The 19,472-nt window shown below is 38.0% G+C and overlaps 1 protein-coding gene across 2 annotated transcripts in view; it reads right to left on the bottom strand.

Moving 5' to 3' along the window:
* LOC106086238 (histone-lysine N-methyltransferase trithorax) overlaps positions 1-19,472 on the bottom strand; it is a 55,178-nt gene that overhangs the window by 16,881 nt on the left and 18,825 nt on the right. Inside the window, exons 2-4 of one of the 2 annotated variants that reach the window (XM_013250818.2) lie at positions 2,380-3,571; positions 1,770-2,315; positions 1,485-1,700 (exon numbers count right to left, since the gene is read on the bottom strand). In XM_013250818.2, coding sequence (XP_013106272.2) covers positions 1,485-1,700; positions 1,770-2,315; positions 2,380-3,571 — 1,954 coding nt within the window. The remainder of the gene's footprint in view (positions 1-1,484; positions 1,701-1,769; positions 2,316-2,379; positions 3,572-19,472) is intronic. The other variant, XM_013250819.2, reaches the window with a different exon arrangement.

Genomic DNA, 19,472 nt, shown 5'->3' with positions numbered 1-19,472 from the left:
AATGACTTCTGCAGGAGTTGCCTCGATGAGGATGAGGAGGAGGCCTGGGCTGATTCAAGCCACGGCAAATGTGTGCGGTGATGGCATGCAGAGCAGTTGTTGTGCTATGCAGTCTTCGAAATTCATGATGATGCCCGGCGAATGGAAGAGAAATGCCTCAAGCGTCTTTGCTACTGTTGAGAGTAGGGAGATTGTACTGCACGGCTCCCCCTTACTCGGGTCTTATCCAGGCTTTAGTAGCTGGATCACTCTGTCCATCTTCCAGACATCGGGTACTATAAGAGTGTTCAAAGACAGGTTGAGGAAAGTCATAAGGTACTGGACTCCAGGTTGATCCAGATTCTTCAGCATCAGTGTAGAGATTCCGTCGGGGCCCAACGACTTGGATGATTTGACGCCACAGATGACATTCGTAACTTCGTCCACCATAAATTGTGATGGCTGTTCTTCGGCTTTGAGACCACGGATTTGATGAAGGGCTCTCCTTCTAGTCCTCTCGGGATGCACAATAAATTGGCGGTCCAGACATCGGGTACTATAAGAGTGTTCAATGACAGGTTGAGGGAAGTCGTAAGGTACTGGACTCCAGGTTGATCTAGATTCTTCAGCATCAGTGTAGAGATTCCGTCGGGGCCCAACGACTTGGATGATTTGACGCCACAGATGACATTCGTAACTTTGTCCACGATAAATTGTGATGGCTGTTCTTCGGCTTGGAGACCACGGATTCGATGAACGGCTCTCCTTCTAGCCCTCTCGGGATGCACAATAAATTGACGGTTGAACAACCTGGTGCTCCTATTCGGATCAGTCACGGTTACGTCACCAAAAGTGTCTGCGGTCCTGTCGTGCCGTCTGCCGGGGTACGAGAGTGACTTAATAGTAGACCACAACTTGCCTAAACCGGTACTCCAAGTGTTCCAGCTACAAATTCCGCCTATGTTCTTTGACTACCCGGTTAATTTCCCGATTCAGCTCTCTGATTATGGGGTTAGTAGGGTCCGTACAACGAATCCCATCGCACTCGTCTGCGAGTACCACTGCCTGAGCCTGGAAATTTGGCCGCACTTGGGGTATTCGGCCGGCTGGTATAAAGCAAACGGCTGCTGCGTTAATAATGTCTGGGAATTTCCTTTCGGCAACTAGCTCATTTGAGGGGCTGAGTTTGCTCACCTATAAGAGCTTGACGAGGATTGTCATCTCCACATGAAAGTGTGGTTATTTAAACCAATAACTCGCCTTGTCATACCGAGCATCCTAGGCACTCATTATTTAGGCAAGAGCCGGTGCTGCCCGGCTTCTCACTGAGACTCTTCACTGCTGATTGTCCAGCAGCTACTTCGTATGAAGCATTCGACTGTCTGCAAACTGCGGACAAACTGATAACGATGAACATCATAAGATCGTTTGAAGGTCTCTATTTTGTTGACTATCATTCTATACATTCATCATTAAAAGGGTAATAGGATAATTGGCATACTTACCATCTGCTTTGCATTGGGCTATAATCGGTTTAGTGTTGGTGGAATTCTTAATGGCAAGAGATTTCTTGGCTATTTTCGATATAAATTTACGACAATATTCACAGCTTAGCTGGCCATATTTAGAAGCTTGGGGCAGATTCTTGGTGTGTATGGTGGAGGAACAAACAACACATAGAATATTTGAGGGCGATAAAGATGAAGAAGTGATGGCTGTTGCTGAAAAAGAAATAAAAGATTGGAAATGCATAACCAAAAACATCATTGAGGGAATTCGCAGATACTTACGGGCATTCATATTATTCTTCATAGTACTGGTACCGTTTAAGGAAAATGTAGCAGCTCCTGCAACTGATGGTGTTGAAGATGAGGATGATGACGATAATGCAGCAGAATTTGCAACCTGCGAGGCGTTGGAAATCACTGCAGAGGATGCAGCAGTCAATGAGGAGCTCGAGGAGGTATTAACACCGGCATTATTGGAGATAGTTGATGTAGATGAAATCGCATGTAACAGAGATTTGGGCAGAGAAGCGGATAAAGCCAAAGCAGCAGCTGCTGTCACTGCTGCTGCATTGCTGCTGCGTTCACTGGTATTTGTTGTTGAGCTACTCGTCGTAGTCGTTGTGGTAGTGCTACTACAAGTGTTACTACCCATTGACAGAGACTCAAATTGTAAACGCGGTTGCCTTAGAATAAAACTACTGGGCTTGGAGGCGGCATTAAGCAAAGAATTTCCTCCAAAATTCGAGAAAGCATTTGAGGTGGCCGCAGCAAAGGCTGCAGGTTTAATAACGGCTTCAACGGCCGAAGAATCATTGGAGGATTTTGCTGCTGAAATAATGGAAACCCAAATCATAAGTTTTCTAAAAACCTTTTGCAAGTTGTAAATACTTACCCATTAAGCCATTCATGTCCTTGTTTTTGTAATCACCTAAACCAAAGTAATTGGTTTGCAAGGAGGGAGCCTTTTCTTCCTTAATCATTGAGGAGGCTGCTGAGGCCGGCATTGATGCAGGGCTGGCATTTGTCTTTATGGAACTTTTCTTGCCCAATATGGAGTCCTCCACCAAACGTTTATTGGGCTTAATAAGCCTAGAGGAACGACTGCTGCGCTTGGGCAAAACAAAATGTTTATCCAAGACAATTTGTTGCTCATCTTCGTTGGGCTTTATCACATTTGGGCTAGCCTCTTCAGTAGCCTTTAAGGCTGTTTTTCGTTCAAACTCTGGCTTTTCCACTACCTCCTTTTGGTGAGGCTTTTGCATTTCATTTTCATTGACATCATCTTCTGCCTCTTCATCGTCCTCTTCATCATCGTCGTCATCTTCATCTTCGTCCTCTTCTTCTGCCTCTTTTTGATTTTTAGCTGCTGCTTCCTCGTCTTCATCCTGCTCCTCGTCCTCCTCTTCATCACTGGCCTGTTTGGTCAAACGAAAACTGATAAGACTGTTTTGTTGATTCTGAGCCTCATCATCCAAAGGTGCTCCAAAAACTCTGGACAAAGGTCCTGCCAATACTGAAGTAGACCTGCCACCACTTGCAGCTCCTGCATTTGTATGCGAACGAAATTTCAATGAATTCAATTTGTCAATGTTTGAATTATTTTTCAAAATTTCCGTTAATCTCGATGGTCGTACAATGCATTCACTGCTGCGTGTGTACATAAGCGGCCGATTAAGGCATTCCTTTTTGATGATCGATATCAAGGGTTTGCGATTATCGGGATTGTAGAATTTCTTAACAGCACTCTTGTCATCACTGGTCTCGAGAACATTTTTAAAGGTTACCGTTTTCTTTTGTTTCTTGTCGCCATTTGTGTTGCCTGTGGATGAGGAAGAGGAGCTGGCCGAGTTATTGTTTGAAGCTGTAGAGCCATTCGATAAGGTGGTTGCCATATCGATGGCACTCGCTGTTACTGGGGTTGATGTGCTTGCCAAAGCAGTCGAGGGCGATGAGGTGCTGGTATTTTGTTTTAGACTCTCTTCTTCGCATTCTTCTCGCTGTACTTCATCACTGTTTAAATCACTGGTAACCCTTGCGGAGGCTTCAGACTCCTTTTCAGCAGTTTTTGTGGCTGTGGATGATTTCTGCAAGGAAAAATGAAGGCAAAATTTTTGGTTAAAAATGGAAAATGAAGCAATATTGGAGGTTATAAAGGGTGATTTTTTTGAGGTTAGGATTTTCATGCATTAGTATTTGACAGATCACGTGGGATTTCAGACATGGTGTCAAAGAGAAAGATGCTCAGTATGCTTTGACATTTCATCATGAATAGACTTACTAACGAGCAACGCTTGCAAATCATTGAATTTTATTACCAAAATCAGTGTTCGGTTCGAAATGTGTTCATTCACCGTAACGTTGCGTCCAACAGCATCTTTGAAAAAATACGGTCCAATGATTCCACCAGCGTACAAACCACACCAAACAGTGCATTTTTCGGGATGCATGGGCAGTTCTTGAACGGCTTCTGGTTGCTCTTCACTCCAAATGCGGCAATTTTGCTTATTTACGTAGCCATTCAACCAGAAATGAGCCTCATCGCTGAACGGTGAATGAACACATTTCGAACCGAACACTGATTTTGGTAATAAAATTCAATGATTTGCAAGCGTTGCTCGTTAGTAAGTCTATTCATGATGAAATGTCAAAGCATACTGAGCATCTTTCTCTTTGACACCATGTCTGAAATCCCACGTGATCTGTCAAATACTAATGCATGAAAATCCTAACCTCAAAAAAATCACCCTTTACATATGAGGAACATAAATGAAATTTAAGTATGAGAAAAGAGTTTTAGACTCCAGTCTTTGAACAGAACCACTCTACAGTTGTCAAAGTAGGAAGAATATCTGGCCCTAGTTTTCGTTTTGAAACTGTGGGCCTCTACACATGCAGCAGGATGTTTATTAGGAAGTGGACAGTTAACACGAAGATGTTTTACTGGGGGTACACAGCCATTCTGTACACCTTGGAAGATACCTTGACGCAGAGGTTACTATGTCCGCCTATGTCCGTTTATTAGGAAGTGGACAGTTAACCCGAAGATGATTTACTGGAGGTACACAGCCATTCTGTACACCTTGGAAGACACCTTGGCGCAGAGGTTACAATGTTCGCCTAGACGCCCACTATCAGAGTTCGAATTTTGGCGAAAACATCACAATAATCTCCTAATTCTGACGAGATTTGTGAGATTTTAAGCCTACACGGCTTCTCTTCCACAAAAACAACAGCCATTATGAGACCAATGCTGACGTATGGAGCATTGGTATGATGATGGAAGGCTGTAAACAGGAAAAATAGGGAGTCTGGAAAGTACAACGAATGGCCGCGACGGAGCCAACACCTATATTCGGGACTTGGCGCCAATATTGCGCTGAGTGACCATGGCTTGCCAAGAGGAGAAGGATACGGCCACATTTCCATTCAGGGTATTATGGTTACGGTAAATAGACTGAAAGAGGTTTCAGACTACTTGTCGCAAGAATGTGGCACTGTGCGTCTTTTACACATGCAGCAGCATCTTTATTACGATATACACGAAAATGATTTACTGGAAGTACACAGCCATTGAGTAACAGAAGAAAAAAATCACAGCGGTGACTAACCCCTCCTAATGCTGGGGACATTTGTGAAGAATGAAGCCATGCAAACATTTTGTCTACAAACGTTGTCTCTCTGCGGATCGCCGTTCAGACTACGCAAAAAAAACACTGTCAGACATAGCATTGCTGATAAGAATACCCGAACCCAGGAGTTCTAGAATGTGCAAAGACTGGCTTGTGTCGGAAATGCCGAATAAACAATGGATGGAAACCGGATACGGGTTTGGCAGCAATGCTATGTCTGCAACCCATTGAGGTTTATATTCGAAACTGTGTCGTTAAATTTAAGCCTAGACTGATTGAGATCGCCATATTGAAGGTAGACGAATAAGACCACAGTTACATTCTGAGTATTGTGGATGTAGAGAATAGACTGAGAAACGTTTGAGTCAGGGATTGAAACCGATTTGGGTTCCCGATAGAGACGTTTGGCAGAGAGATGCTGTGTTTGCCTTCACTAATGCCTTCTAGATGAAGTCAGGGACGGACTCTCGTTATTACGATATTCATAATATAATGTTGCCGGGGAAGTTGTCTACCGCCTAGAAAACTCACGTTTTATGTGGACATTATGGCGGGGCTCAAAGCCTTGGATTCGAAGACAGTAAAGTTGAGATGACTGGTGGAATGTTTGGAATCCCTGAATGAATCTGGCTCATGATCCAGCGCAGATTTGGATGATAATCCGGGTAGATTTGGATGGTAATCCGGGTAGATTTGGATGGTATTCCACTGCAAGCGAACCTGTCGCCGGTCTGCGTATAGGCCATTTGTCAAATTATTGAACGTAGTAGGAAGTCCAGGCATGGAAAGAAGTGTTTAACCTGTGCCTTCGCCTCGCAATTGCGGAGCAGCGACACAAAAGATTCTCGACCGTTACCAACTCCTCTTCGTCATACCATAGTCTGCCTCCCTTGCGCCCAGGACGACATCAAAGACCTAACCTTGCAATGACCAGTCAGGGCGCCTATCAGCAATCTGAAGTCATGCTCCATAAACTCCAGGATAAGCGACATTCTGTTTCGCGAAATACTATGTCACAGGTCACATTTGCCAACCTACAATCCACAACGCCAGCCCACGACTCAATCGCGTGGATTTCGTAGAAGCATTCCACCCTACCAAGAAGCTTGTCCAGAGGAGGGCTTACTAATTTAGTAGCACGATCTGATCCAATAATCGATTCACACCAAGTCACACCTTGATGGCCCGGGACCTATTAGAGCCGGAAAGACTTTACATGACCTTACTTGTACCGACGCCAAAACCTTCAGCGCCATCTGACATATAGCGTTGCAATATGATAGGGGCATCGTTTTCGCATCGACATCGTCTTGAGAGCGTTCAGCACTGCAAAAAAACCCCGCCAAGGAATTCAATGAGAACTACTGCTCCCATGCCCTTTATCCAATTAACACCCATCCGTGAAAGGGCACGGGGCGCTTTCCCCTTCCGGGAAGAACCGGTTTCTCGCCGACAACAAGGGTGGACGGTGCATTCGCCTCAAATATGCTGGATTCAACCCGGAAGTCTATAGGATTCCCGATAAGAGGCTCCGCTATCCTTTATCCAATTAAGACTAAGGATCTCGGGAAAATCGACGTCCAACCCGTCAACAAGGACAAACGCCCCTGGTATATAATCAGTCGTGCCGAATATAGCATGACGTTAAGCTGCAAAGTGTGACGATCCTCATAAACCTGACTCCCGCGGTCCTAGGGTAAATTTCCAGGTGCAAACCAAACAGCGGCCGAACGACATTCGTAAATATGCAGTGCAATGTCCCCGTCCTGGAGCCCACCATGGCGCAGGTTAGCATGTCCGACTATAACGCCGAGCGCCTGGGCTCAAATCCCGGCGTGAACAGCAGACAATTTTTCAGCGGTGGTTAATTCCTTTCTAATGCTGGCTATATTTTTTGGTATCCTGCCATGTTTAAACTTCTGTATCGAGTCCGAACTCGGAAAAAACAGAGAGACGCTTCTCATTGAGCTTTAAAATTATTCGGACTGCACTCATAGACATGAGAGAAGTATCCCCTGTTCCTTAATGGAATGTTCATGGGAAATTTTGTAACGTCCCAGGCCTAAACACCAATTCCTTCCTATCGAGTTGTGACAGGAACAGAATACATTCAGCCCCCTTTTGACACCTCCCCCCCCCCCCCCTTTTGCTTCTCCATCTTAATTACAGGTAAAGTAAGCAGTAAGTAAGAGCGGCAGCTCTGCCCCATCCAAGACAGGTCGTCTGAAAATGCCCAGTTTTCTCCTCCTGATGGAAAGTACCTGCTCAGTATTTCAGAGGTTTGCGTAAAGCCCGTTGGCCCTCGCCCAAACAGACAGCTTCCTCCACGATCCCTGAACGAGGTCTGTAATAATAGAGAGGAAATGGCCAGCCACTATGAGGCCGACATCATGATTTCGACAGGAGATGGATAAAGTTATACATGCGCTTTCATGTGTGTGCAGACGCGCAGGATCACTGGTTGACGCACGCCAGGTAGGCACTTGGATGAGAGTAGATGGGTGCTACTTCCGGGTATGCCCATGCATGGATTGCCGAACGAGTCTTATAAGCGCTTCTGCTCTCTTTTGATGTCTCCCTTTCTCGTCTTTAGGTCTGATCTGTGTTTTCTTTGCCATTTTCCCTACACTTCCTTTACTTTCTAACAACGTCGAGGACACAATTCTTCTTCGAATTAGCTTAAATTTGGCATGTCCATTCATATACAATTTTGACTCTTATCATATTCGGTCCATTATCTGATAATGTTTTATATGTATACGAGTGAGTACTTCCGATTTGCCTTCTTGAACTCCTGAAGTTGGCAACACTTATTTTTCTTCTTTTTCCTTTAAAAACAGAATATTCCAGATTGATCTTATTAAAGTTCTTAGACTACTTTCCCCCTTTTCGTTATTTACTTTTTTTTACATTTTCACTTCCTTCAATTCATTTCAACTCAGTTTTGCCGCCATGCGTATCCTCAACGGCCTAGACCCCATAAATATTCCAAGTTTATTTATGTAGCTTTAAAGCCAATTACATATTTATGAAGATTATTATCATAATACCTGTTTAAATTATGCTACATATATCCTAACTCTTCCCAAGCATTGGCCCTTTTGTTTTCATAACGAAAGACGTTGCAAATTTAATTACAGGCTGACCTTGATCAACGCCATCAAGAGGAAAGATGGTCATATTATCATAAATATCTATTCATAAACAGAGTCAAGGCAAGGGAGCCTACACAAACAAAAGCATGTTTACAATCATTATAAACAATAATAACAACAATTTTCCCCCATCATCGTCGACGTCAGCACTTCCATAACCATTGCCAATGTTGTTGCCATGGTCATGGTCCTCACAACACATTTTGCAACAGCTAAAGGGTTCGGATATAAATATTTCCAATTAATTCATGAATTCCAAATTGACATGAGAACTTTAGCGAAGCGAGTAGACAAACAAGTGCAAGAAGAGGGGCTTAAAAAAAGTAAATAACCTGTAAAGGATTTCCCATAGCATGGGAAGACCATTAATCTTTTTGTTTTTTTTTTTCAGAAGGGCACTATATTTGCTTCAAATTTAACATGGCTTTTTGTATCCATATAAGTATTATTACCTTTGTAGAGAACTATTTTTGGAACATTGTGGTACCCAAAAGCGTGTTTCATATTTTAGTTTTTCTAATTGGGCAATTTTTTTACCTTCTTTCTGACCCAAACCAAGAAACATTCAGAATTGTCTTTGAAACAAATTAACCGCATTACCCCCTCATGTCAATTGAACAGGCTTGCACTGGATATATTGTCTTCGTTTCATTATTGTCTCTTCGTGGCTTGCGTATCCAGTGCTATATAAAAATAGAACCTAGGATTTTTGTACGTAATGTTATAAATAATTGATCTATGTATGTAAACTTGAATCTGTTATTCGCAATAAATATTTTCCTTTGTTGATAACACTGTTTGGTGAAAAAAATAATATGGCAACGCAAAAACCAGATGTGCAATATTATTCACAATAGATGTTTTCCTTCGATGGTCACACTATGGCGACTTCCAAAGTAGTTGTGTTTTAGCTTAGTACTATACAATGCAGTGCAATGCAATTTGCATGAAAATGAAATCTATTCAGGACAAGGAAGTTCTGAATAAATTACCATTGCAGGATTATCTAGAACATCTGTTGTCAGGATTGCCATGTTATGTTTTTCACAAATGAGTGTGGCCACTTGCAGAAAGATCTCTATTTTGAATGGGAAAATAAAATAAAAACCAATTATATATATACAATTGCGTGCACAAATTTTAATAAATTTTATTTGACTACTATACCTGCAGATGTTTTGCAAATTTTAGTTATAAGTTACATATATTTTCACTTTTTTCCTCGTATTGTTTTGACAGGTTGGCAAATGGCGTTACCACTTCATGGCACACAAACAGACTTGCACTGGAAAATTTTTTTGCGTTTTATTTTTGCCCTTCACGGCTTATGTATCCAGTACTCAAATAAAACACAGCAAGTCTTGCACTGTGTACATTTTCTTCGTATCATTGTTTTCCTTTCACGCCTTGCATTTCCAGTGCTATACAAAAATCGGATCTAGGATTTTTGTACATAATTTTATTAATAGTTGATATACGTAAACTTGAATCGGTTATTCACAATAAATGTTTTTTCTTTCGTTGATAACACTATTTGGTGAAAAAATACTATGGCAACCCAAAAAGCAGATATTCTATATTATTCACAATAAATGCTTTCGTTGGTCACAGTTTGGGGAATAACATACAATGACAGCCGTAAAAGCAAATGTGTCATATTATTCACAATTGATGTTTTATTTCTTTGGTCACACTGTTTGCAGAATAACATACAATGGCAGCCCTAAAAGCAAGTCTGCTATATTATTCACAATAGATATTTTCCTTCGTTAGTCACACTATTTGGGAAATAACTGCTGTATTTTATTTTAGTACTGGATCGACAAGCCGAAAAGGACAAAAATAAAACGCAAAAAATTTTTCCAGGCCAATCTATTTGTTTGCCATAAGGTGGTAACGCCATTTGTCAACTTGTCCAAACAATACGAGGAAAAAAGTGAATATATTTGTAAGATTAATAAAAAAAAAATTGCAATATGTGTAGTCATGGCGTCAAGTAAATGTTATTAAGATTTTTTTTAAGTAATTTTACAATTAATTGGTTCCAATTTTATTTTGCAATTCACAATAGAGGTGTTTCTGGAGGTGGCCACACATTTTTGTAAAAAAACATATGACAATTCTGACGACAGATGTTCTCCATAAGCCTGCAATGGAACTTCGTTCTCCTGCAAAGCAAATGTTCTATATAAACCTGAATGAAAACATATCCACTCAATTTTCAAAACTATTGAACCTTTGAATATATGCCTTGTTGCCGATGGTTCCATATGGATACTTTCTACCGCATCAAGTTAAAATACACCGGACCACAATAGTGGCTTAGGGTGTCTAAAAAGCCGGATATGACCTTTTTCTCTAAAGTATGACATCCAGTCCCTCCTACTAAATAGACTACGTGGTCATGCTAGAGCAGAAATCTATTATCATCTTTGGCATTTCCCATGGTAAAATATGAATTTTGATTGTATGATGGTAGATCATAAACATAAATATTCAGGCCTTGCATGTCCAAGTACTTTGCCTTTTCTCCTTAGGCCATAAATCTATTCCGAAAAGTAGTTGTTGTAGTTGTAGTTGTTGCTTTTTTACAGTAGCTCTACTAAGTGGTAACAAACACAACACCTGGTTAGGATTTATTTTATGTTGCCTGTTTTTACTCTTTGCCATTGTACAAAGACTTTTTCCGGCCATCATCTGCTGTAACAAATCAATAGGCATAGGAAGATATAGAAACAAAAAAATCTTGAGTAGGCAACAAAAAACAACGTATAAAAAAAAAGAAAATATTAAGTTCAAGAAACATATGCCAGCTAAAAAGGCTAAAAAAATGTGCACTAAGATTGAGGGAATACTTACAGAGATTACATTCACTTACAGTGGTTAAAGTAGGAAAGAAAACAGAAAGGGGGAAAAAGAGTACAATTTTGGTAGAAGCTTCGCCAGCAGTGCATTCTAGTATGGAAGTTCTAACAAGTACTTTAGTAGGTTAGGTTGAAAAGTTGGTGCAGATATTATTCCGCCCCATGCCACTATGGACATACACCTAAGCCAGCAATCGGCTTGTTTTGCATTCTAAACAAGGATTTTAGTAAAATCAAAGCATTTTTCTCCCTCATACAAAAAAAAAATACATATGAAGCCTGAACTAAAAAGTCTCTAAACACTAAAAGTACTATAGGGGCGCTAACTTTTCAGACTGCAACATACAAAATTATATCAACAGCATCAATACGGATGAATCACAGTCAATAAAGGAGACAGTAGGAATAATTTTTTCGGGGCTACAAGATAAAACAATGAAATCAATTCTTCGGTCTTTTGATCCCTGAAGAATGTACACATAACCTCCAAATATGACCATTAATGCAAATTGTCATGGTGTATTTTTTCCACATAATACAGTGACCAACTATTGTGAATGGTCGTGAAAAGTTTACGTTTATTGTGAATGACAGTAAAAAGTTTACAATTACAGCCTCCAGTACAGAAATGTGATATGTAGAACATTGAAGATCTGTTTTTAGAATTGCCATGATTGCTAATGAAGAACATCTATTGTGAATGGCAGAGTTAATTTTAAACCAATATTTTATAAAATTACAATATGTTAGGTTAGGTTGAAACATATACTATGGACATACACCCAAGCCACATGTTGGAGGACACCTTAGCGCTGAACGCCAGGGTTCGAATCCTGGTGAGAACATTGAAAAAAATTTTTAGCGGTGGTTAACCCCTCCTGATGCTGGCGACAGTTGTGAGGAGCTATGTCATGTAAAAACTTCTCCCCTAAGAGGTCTTTTTTTATCTTTCAAGCTTTTCTTAATGTTTAAGTTTTTTTAGTTTTTACAATTTTTTTTATTTAATTCTATTTTTTTTTTTAATTTTGCATTTTTAAACTAAATGTTTTTTAATCTTAAATTTTTTAATGATTTTTTATAATCTTTTCATTTTTTTTAATTGTTTTTATTTTTTTTTTCATTTTTCATTTTAAATTTACAAATTTTTTAATACAGCGGTCAAAAAAAGTATTCATCATTCAATGTTTTTTTTTTAATAAGTCTACAAAAGACAATTGGAATAAAAACATATTAAACAAATGATGCAGTAGTGCTTGTGTGATATATATGTACACAATTTCATTGTTTTTAAAGAAAAAAATAGTATTTATTGGAACAAAAAGGGCCATTTTACAGCTGAACACAAAAAATTAAACAAAAAAAGTATTCATCATTGCAAAAAAAACAAAAAAATAAATAACATAATTTAAAAAAATTAATACTTTGTTATTCGACCACCGCGTCTTATAACTTCTTTTAAACGGTTTGACATCGATTGGACTAATTTAGCGGTTATATTTTGGTCTATATTAGTCCATTCCTCCATTATCACCAGTTGCATTTGACTCTTGCTCGAAAAATTGCGCGTTCTCAATTTGCGTTCGAGATGTTCCCAAAGATGTTCAATTGGGTTCAAGTATTTAAAGCAGAATGTTTGGGGTCATTATCTTGATAATATTGAAAGTTATTACCAAGTCCAAGTTTTACAGCACTATCTTTTAAATTCCTCTTTAAAATGTCAATGTAATACTTATGATCCATTACATACATTTTTGCGAAGTTTAGCCTTTTCACTCGGTTTATTTTATTTATAAAGGGCTTCTTACGTGCAGTTCTTCCTCTGTAACTATGCCTTTTGAGTGTATTTCGAATTGTTTGTGTAGTAACTTCCTTCCCTAAATATTCCATAGTGTTTTTACGAAGAATGGTCGCATTTGTCTTCGGAGTTTTCTGAACTTGCCGCACTAGCCAACGCACATCTCCAACTGAAAGTGCTTTTGGTCGACCAGATCTTGGTTTATTGTCAACAGTTTCTGATGATGGATTGTATAGTAGATCGTGGTCTATTTAATATTTCACTGATAGTTTTTTGAGTTAAACCATTCCTGTGGTGTTTTATTATCAAAACTTTTACCTCATCAGAAACCTCGTTTTGCTTACGACCCATTTTGACAAAAACTATATTTTCAATGAAATTAAATATTTGCTGTCAAGGGCAAAGCCTCCTTTACTAAATAAAACAGAAAAGGGGGATTCCCAAATAATATTTGAATTTGACTTTGATGATAGCACATCAATGATGAATACTTTTTTTGTTCTGTTTTTGGTGTTATTATATAAAATTGCATTTTTTGCGCTAATTAAATTTATTTTTTGAATTTATTTTAAAACATATTACGAAAAATAAACTATTACATAAAACTGCATTATTTGTTTACTTTAAATTTTCTTCAATTACCCAAAATAAGTGAATTTATTATCAATTTTGCTAGTGATGAATACTTTTTTTGACCGCTGTACCTCCTTTTTTTAATTTTTCAAGCGTTTTTCAATAAGTTTTTTTTAATCTTACAAACTTTTTCATTTCTTTTTTTTCAATTTTTTTCTTTTTTTAAATTTAAAAAATTAGTCTTAATTTTTTTTTTTTATTTTTAAGTGGTTTTTAATTGTCAATTTTTAATTAATTTATTAATTTTCTTTTTTAATTATTTTATTTTTTAATTTTATTTTTTATTTTTTTTTTTAATTTTTAAAATTTTTTTTTTTAATTTTTATAATATTTTCAAATTTTTATAATATTTTTAACATTTTTTTTTTCTTAATTTTTATATTTTTGAAATTTATTTGACATAAACTGTCAAATAAACCTATTTATAGGCAACGCTTTTATTTTTGTACATTTATGCGTATAAGTAATATAAATGTACATATGTGCGTATAAGTAACTTTATTTTTTGTATTACTTGTACTCAGAAGCGTATGAGTGTTATGTGTGACTGTTAATCATATGCAATGGCAACTCTTAATATTTCAACACACCCAAAAAATACATTTTTATATGCTTTAGAAAGTGTTAAACATGCAAATTTGCCCATGAACATTGAGGAACAGGGGCAAAGGGATAAAGTATTGCATTTTAAAATTGTTAAAATCTGGTCTACAAAATAGGCTTCTTAAAATAACACATATGTATGTACATATATTTTTTCAAATAAACCATAAAACATAAAGAAACACTATAACACAAACGGAACTGAATTTAATCAGCTGATAAATTTCGTTATTGTGAATGAATTATGCGGCACACTTCTTTCTGGTTCCAATATCAGTCAGTTTGCGTTGCTTGTCTTAAACAAATGTCTATTCATACCGGCTTTCAACCTTTCATAATTTACTTGAAAGAACACATAGTTCTCTTTGCCTCTATGTCATCAAAATATGCCATTAATGCCTCATTGGTATGAAAATTCCTACAGAAAATTAAACGTACAAAATTCATACCAAGACATGTCTACAGGCAGCTGATTGCAAAATTGTGATTACACATTAAATTCTATTACAAATTTCAAAATATCTCATAAAAACTTATTTATGCTTAAGCTCAAATTTTTAACTATATGGTAAAAGACCACTTGCTGATATTTCACCATATAGTTGCAAGGCAATAATTGAACATAAGTATACAATGAGCTTAACATCGGTTTGTTCGATGGGCTATATTTCAAAGTGTACATTCAAATTTGCCCATTGGCCAAATTGTTAAAGTGTTGGCCATAATGTCATTTCCAATTATCATCGTTTATGTACCACTGTACCATATAAAAACATAATCGCAAAGACCCCCAATTGAGCAAAACAGTACTAGATATGCTATAAACTATGCACTACTGCCTTCGCCAAACATACATATATACACACACACACACACACATACACACAAACGAACAATCACAAACCACGACGGTTTTATAAAACATCCCGAAGGGGAATTCAAAAAGAAAAGCATGTCAGTCAAAGAAACGATGCCAACAACAACAACAAAACGGTTGTGCCAAGTAAACTGCAAACAACAAACCGGCCTGCTGCAAGCAACAACCACCATCGCCACCATGATAACTACAACAGCAACAATAATCATTGACAAGAAAGCAACATAAAGTGGCCAACAAGAGCCGCCAGAAACAACAATTGCCAAGCCAACCCATCTAAAAGGAATAAAGAAAACGAACAGAAAAAACAACAATGCAGCCAGCAAAATAAAAGGGAGAAATGCAAAATACAGTCAGTACTTGCCGTCAACACCACCACCACCTCATCATCATCATCACCATCATCATTATCATGGACTTCGTAGTCATTATCATGCTCATTGTTCGTTAAGTCAGCGTGTCCCCATGATGATAATGGTGGAGTTGGTGGTGGTACTCGACGCTAAAGTCAATTGTAAGTTGCAGTTTGGTTATAAGGAACAAATATGTCCATTTGCCTGGCCAATACAACCAAGACGACGACGACAACAACGACAACAATGTAGGCATCGTCAAAGTGTATTTAAGGTTTTTTTACTCTCTTTCTCAAGTAACCACGTCATTTTTTGTAGATGTCAGTGTTGCCATTGTAGCGCAACCACAGGCAAAAAATGGCAAGTTTCATTTCACTTAAAGAAACCACAGGATTCACTTAATAAGATTTTTTGTCATTAATCTTGTTAAATTTGCCATTGTTTATGTTTTTTTTACTTGCAATACGACACACAAAATTGAGCTATTTCAAGCCGTATTTGAAAAGGATGTGAAATAAAATGAAAAATTAATATTCAAATTTCATTAATACAATATACAAAATTGATACATTTCAAGCCGTATTTGAAAAAGATGTGAAATAAAATGAAAAATTCATGCGTAGATTAATGAACTTTGCTGCATTTTGTCAGAGAAAAAACTTTTACTAACATTACTTAACATTCACAATAGACAGACTTTGGTAATCTTAATTATGTTAATGGAGCCTATCCACTTTATGTTTTCGCAAGTGAAAAAACCTTATATTAGGTGTCAAAAGAAAACTAAAATATTATAGACAACAGGTCTATAGCATCTAAAAATATGAAGTATTAACAAATAAAACCAAAAATAATATAAAGGTATTTAACTTTTAAGGAAAAAATCGTCCGCCATAGGTTTGAAGGAAGTTTAAAAATATTCACAATAACGATGTCTAAGATATCATTTTTAAAGAAGTATATGGCATTGAGTTATAAGAGTAGCTTTCATGTGTTCAAAGGCTCATGGTTATGATAACAACAGCCCAAACAACAATAGTAAGTGGCAACACTGGCCTTTGTATCCATCCACATAACGTCTGATGGCTAAGCTTTTCATGGCGTTGGCAATGCACATAAAAAACGTCATTTCTTGGTTAACAAAAAAAATAAGTATCAAAAGGTGCAAAGGCATAACAGGCCGAAAACAGCATAAACACAAGGCATGTATAAAACTTAAGCTCCTGCTGCTGCTGCTGCTTCTGCTGTCAACCTACAGCAGCAGCAGCAATAACAACAACAGCAAGTAAACCATGAATAACAACAAACAACCTGGACATTAAGAAGGCTTTATAATAATAAACAATTATCTGCCGCCGCACACAAATGCTTAAAGGAGATTGTGCAAAGTGAGCCCAAGGAATGTTGTGTGGCGCACAATAAAGGAGCAACAAAAACGAAAAAAAAAACACAAGCGACCAGCAAATGAAAGGCAGGCGAACTGAAGCTTAGCAGCAAGGACAGACAAATGCTACACTGGCAGACAGAATGAGACCCACAGAGTCAGCAAGAATAACACGTAAATAAAAACAGAGTCAAGTACGTGTAATAACGACAACGACAACAAAAAGCATTGCTACTTTTGAATGCTCTTCATATATGGCCAAACAAAAGCAGCGTATATGAGTGAGATTGCAACGCAACGCAAACAAAAAGGAGCCGGAAAAATATAAAAATAAATTTGCTTAATAATAATGAAAAAAAGAGTCACATGAAGAAGGAAGAGCACATATTCACAACAACAAAAACTATGAAATCAACTGAGAGTAAGTAAGAAACCAACAAGCCTTGAACAACAATTCAAGTCAATCATTCGACGGAAGGTTTTATATGAGACTTCAAAAAAATAATATGAGAGGGAGAGTGAGAGAGCGGGATATGAAAAGAGAATGAGTTATAGCAAGATACTGGAAAGGAGGTAATTAAACCAGATAATCTCATAAAGAGTGAGAAAATTTAAGACAGAAATTAAGCTTTCAAATAACTTTTGATACAAAAAGGTACGATTATGATTTTTAAGATTATCCAGTATACATACAACACAATCTTATTAGCCATAATAGTTATATTTAATTTTTTATACAGCTGTTGAAAATTTTAATAGTGGATCTATTGTGAATTATTAGTGTCAGCGGTTACTGTGATTGTGAATTCAAAGGAAACGTATAAACCCTGATATGCACATGACAATACCATCATGCAAGGAGATTTTAAATTTTTTATTAGTGTCAGCGGTTACTGTAATTGTGAATTCAAAGGAAATGTATAAACCCTGATATGCACATGACAATACCATCATGCAAGGAGATTTTAAAGCCAAGATAGAATAGAATCGACCATAAGAGTATTATGTTAACATTTTAATACAGCTGTTGAAAACATCAATAATAACTCTATTGTGAATTATAAGTGTAAGCGATAATTGTGACTGCCCATCGAAAGGGAACGTATCAAACCTTATACGCACATGATATTACAATCGTGCTTGGATATTTTAAAGCCAAGATAGGAAGGGTGTATACATATATTTGTTTCAACGGTCGGAAATTTTAGCCTCATCGAGAGAACTATGAGACTAAGACTTCGCGGCAGTAAAAAAATCTTGGCGTTGATGGCCATCTATGGTGCTGAACGGCTGAGATTCATTCGTGGCGAGAAGATAAGAAACAGTTTTTCTGCGGTGGCTATTCCTCTGACATTACAATTATAGTAGGAGATTTCAATGCTATGATACAGATGCCACACACAACAATCGACTATTGTAGTCATATTTAGTAATTTTAAAACAGCTGTTGAAAACATCAATAACAGCTCTATTGTGAATTATTAATGTGAGCGGTTATAACGATTGCGAATCGAAAGAGAGCGTATCAAACCTCATACCTACATAATATTGCAATCGTGTTAGGTTATTTTAAAGCCAATATAGGAAGGATGTATATCTTTGCTCCAACAGAGTGAAATTTTAGGCTCATCGGGGGAACTACCGATAATAGATTGAGGATAAGACTTCGCAGCAGCAGCAAAAAAAATCTTGGTAGTTAGGAGTTGGAGGCCACCGTAGCGAAGAGGTTAGCATATCCGCTTATGACGCTGAATACCAGGTTTCGCATACTGGGGAGAATATCAGAAACAGGTTTTCTGAAAATCAGGTTATTGGAAAATGTAGCCTCCACGGGCGAACTGTCGTTAATGGATTGAGGCTAAGACTACGCAGCTGTAAACAAAATCTGGGTAGTTAGTTATCGGATGCCACAGAAGCGCAGAGATTAGCATATCCGCCTATGACGCTCTGAACGCCTGAGTTCGAATTCTGGCGAGAATATCGGAAACGGTTTTTCTGCGGTGGTTATGCCCTTCTAATGCTATGGTCATTTGTTAGGTAATATGCCATGTAAAAACTGCCCCCAAAGAAGTGTCGCCCTGGGGCATGCCGCTCGAACTCGGCTATAAAAAGAAGACCCTCATTATTGAACTTAAATCAGACAGCACTCATAGATATGTGAGAAATTTGCCGCTGTTCCAATCTTGCATTTGATATACACAAAGCCATAAGGTTGTCCCCTGATCAAACAACGAGGGTTTTTTATAATTCTTTCTTATGGAGAAAGTTAGTTTTCTTACGCTTTCTCTTGGATATGTGTATTTTTCTTACCCTTTCCCTTGGGGAAGGGTTGTTCTCGTACCCTTTCCTTGTGGAAGGGTAGTTTTCTTACCCTTTCCCTTAAAGAAGGGTAGTTTTCTTACCCTTTCCCTTGGGGAAGGGATATTTTCGTACCCTTTCCTTATGGAAGGGTAGATTCTTACCCTTTTCTTGAGGAAGGGTAGTTTTCTTACCCTTTCCCTTAGGAAAGGGTAGTTTTCTTACCCTTTTCCTTGGCGAAGAGTAGTAGTAGAGTTACCCTTTCCTTACCATTTCCTTCGGGGAAGGGTAGTTTTCTTACCCTTTCCTTTGGAGAAGGGTAGTTTTCTTACCCTTTTCCTTAGGGAAGGGTGGTTTTCTTACCCTTTCCCTTGGAGAAGGGCAGTTTTCTTTC

The sequence above is a fragment of the Stomoxys calcitrans genome, chromosome 2 (genome assembly GCF_963082655.1).
Source record: "Stomoxys calcitrans chromosome 2, idStoCalc2.1, whole genome shotgun sequence".
Taxonomy (NCBI): Eukaryota; Metazoa; Arthropoda; class Insecta; order Diptera; family Muscidae; genus Stomoxys; species Stomoxys calcitrans.
This window is presented reverse-complemented; position numbering and strand designations above follow the sequence as displayed.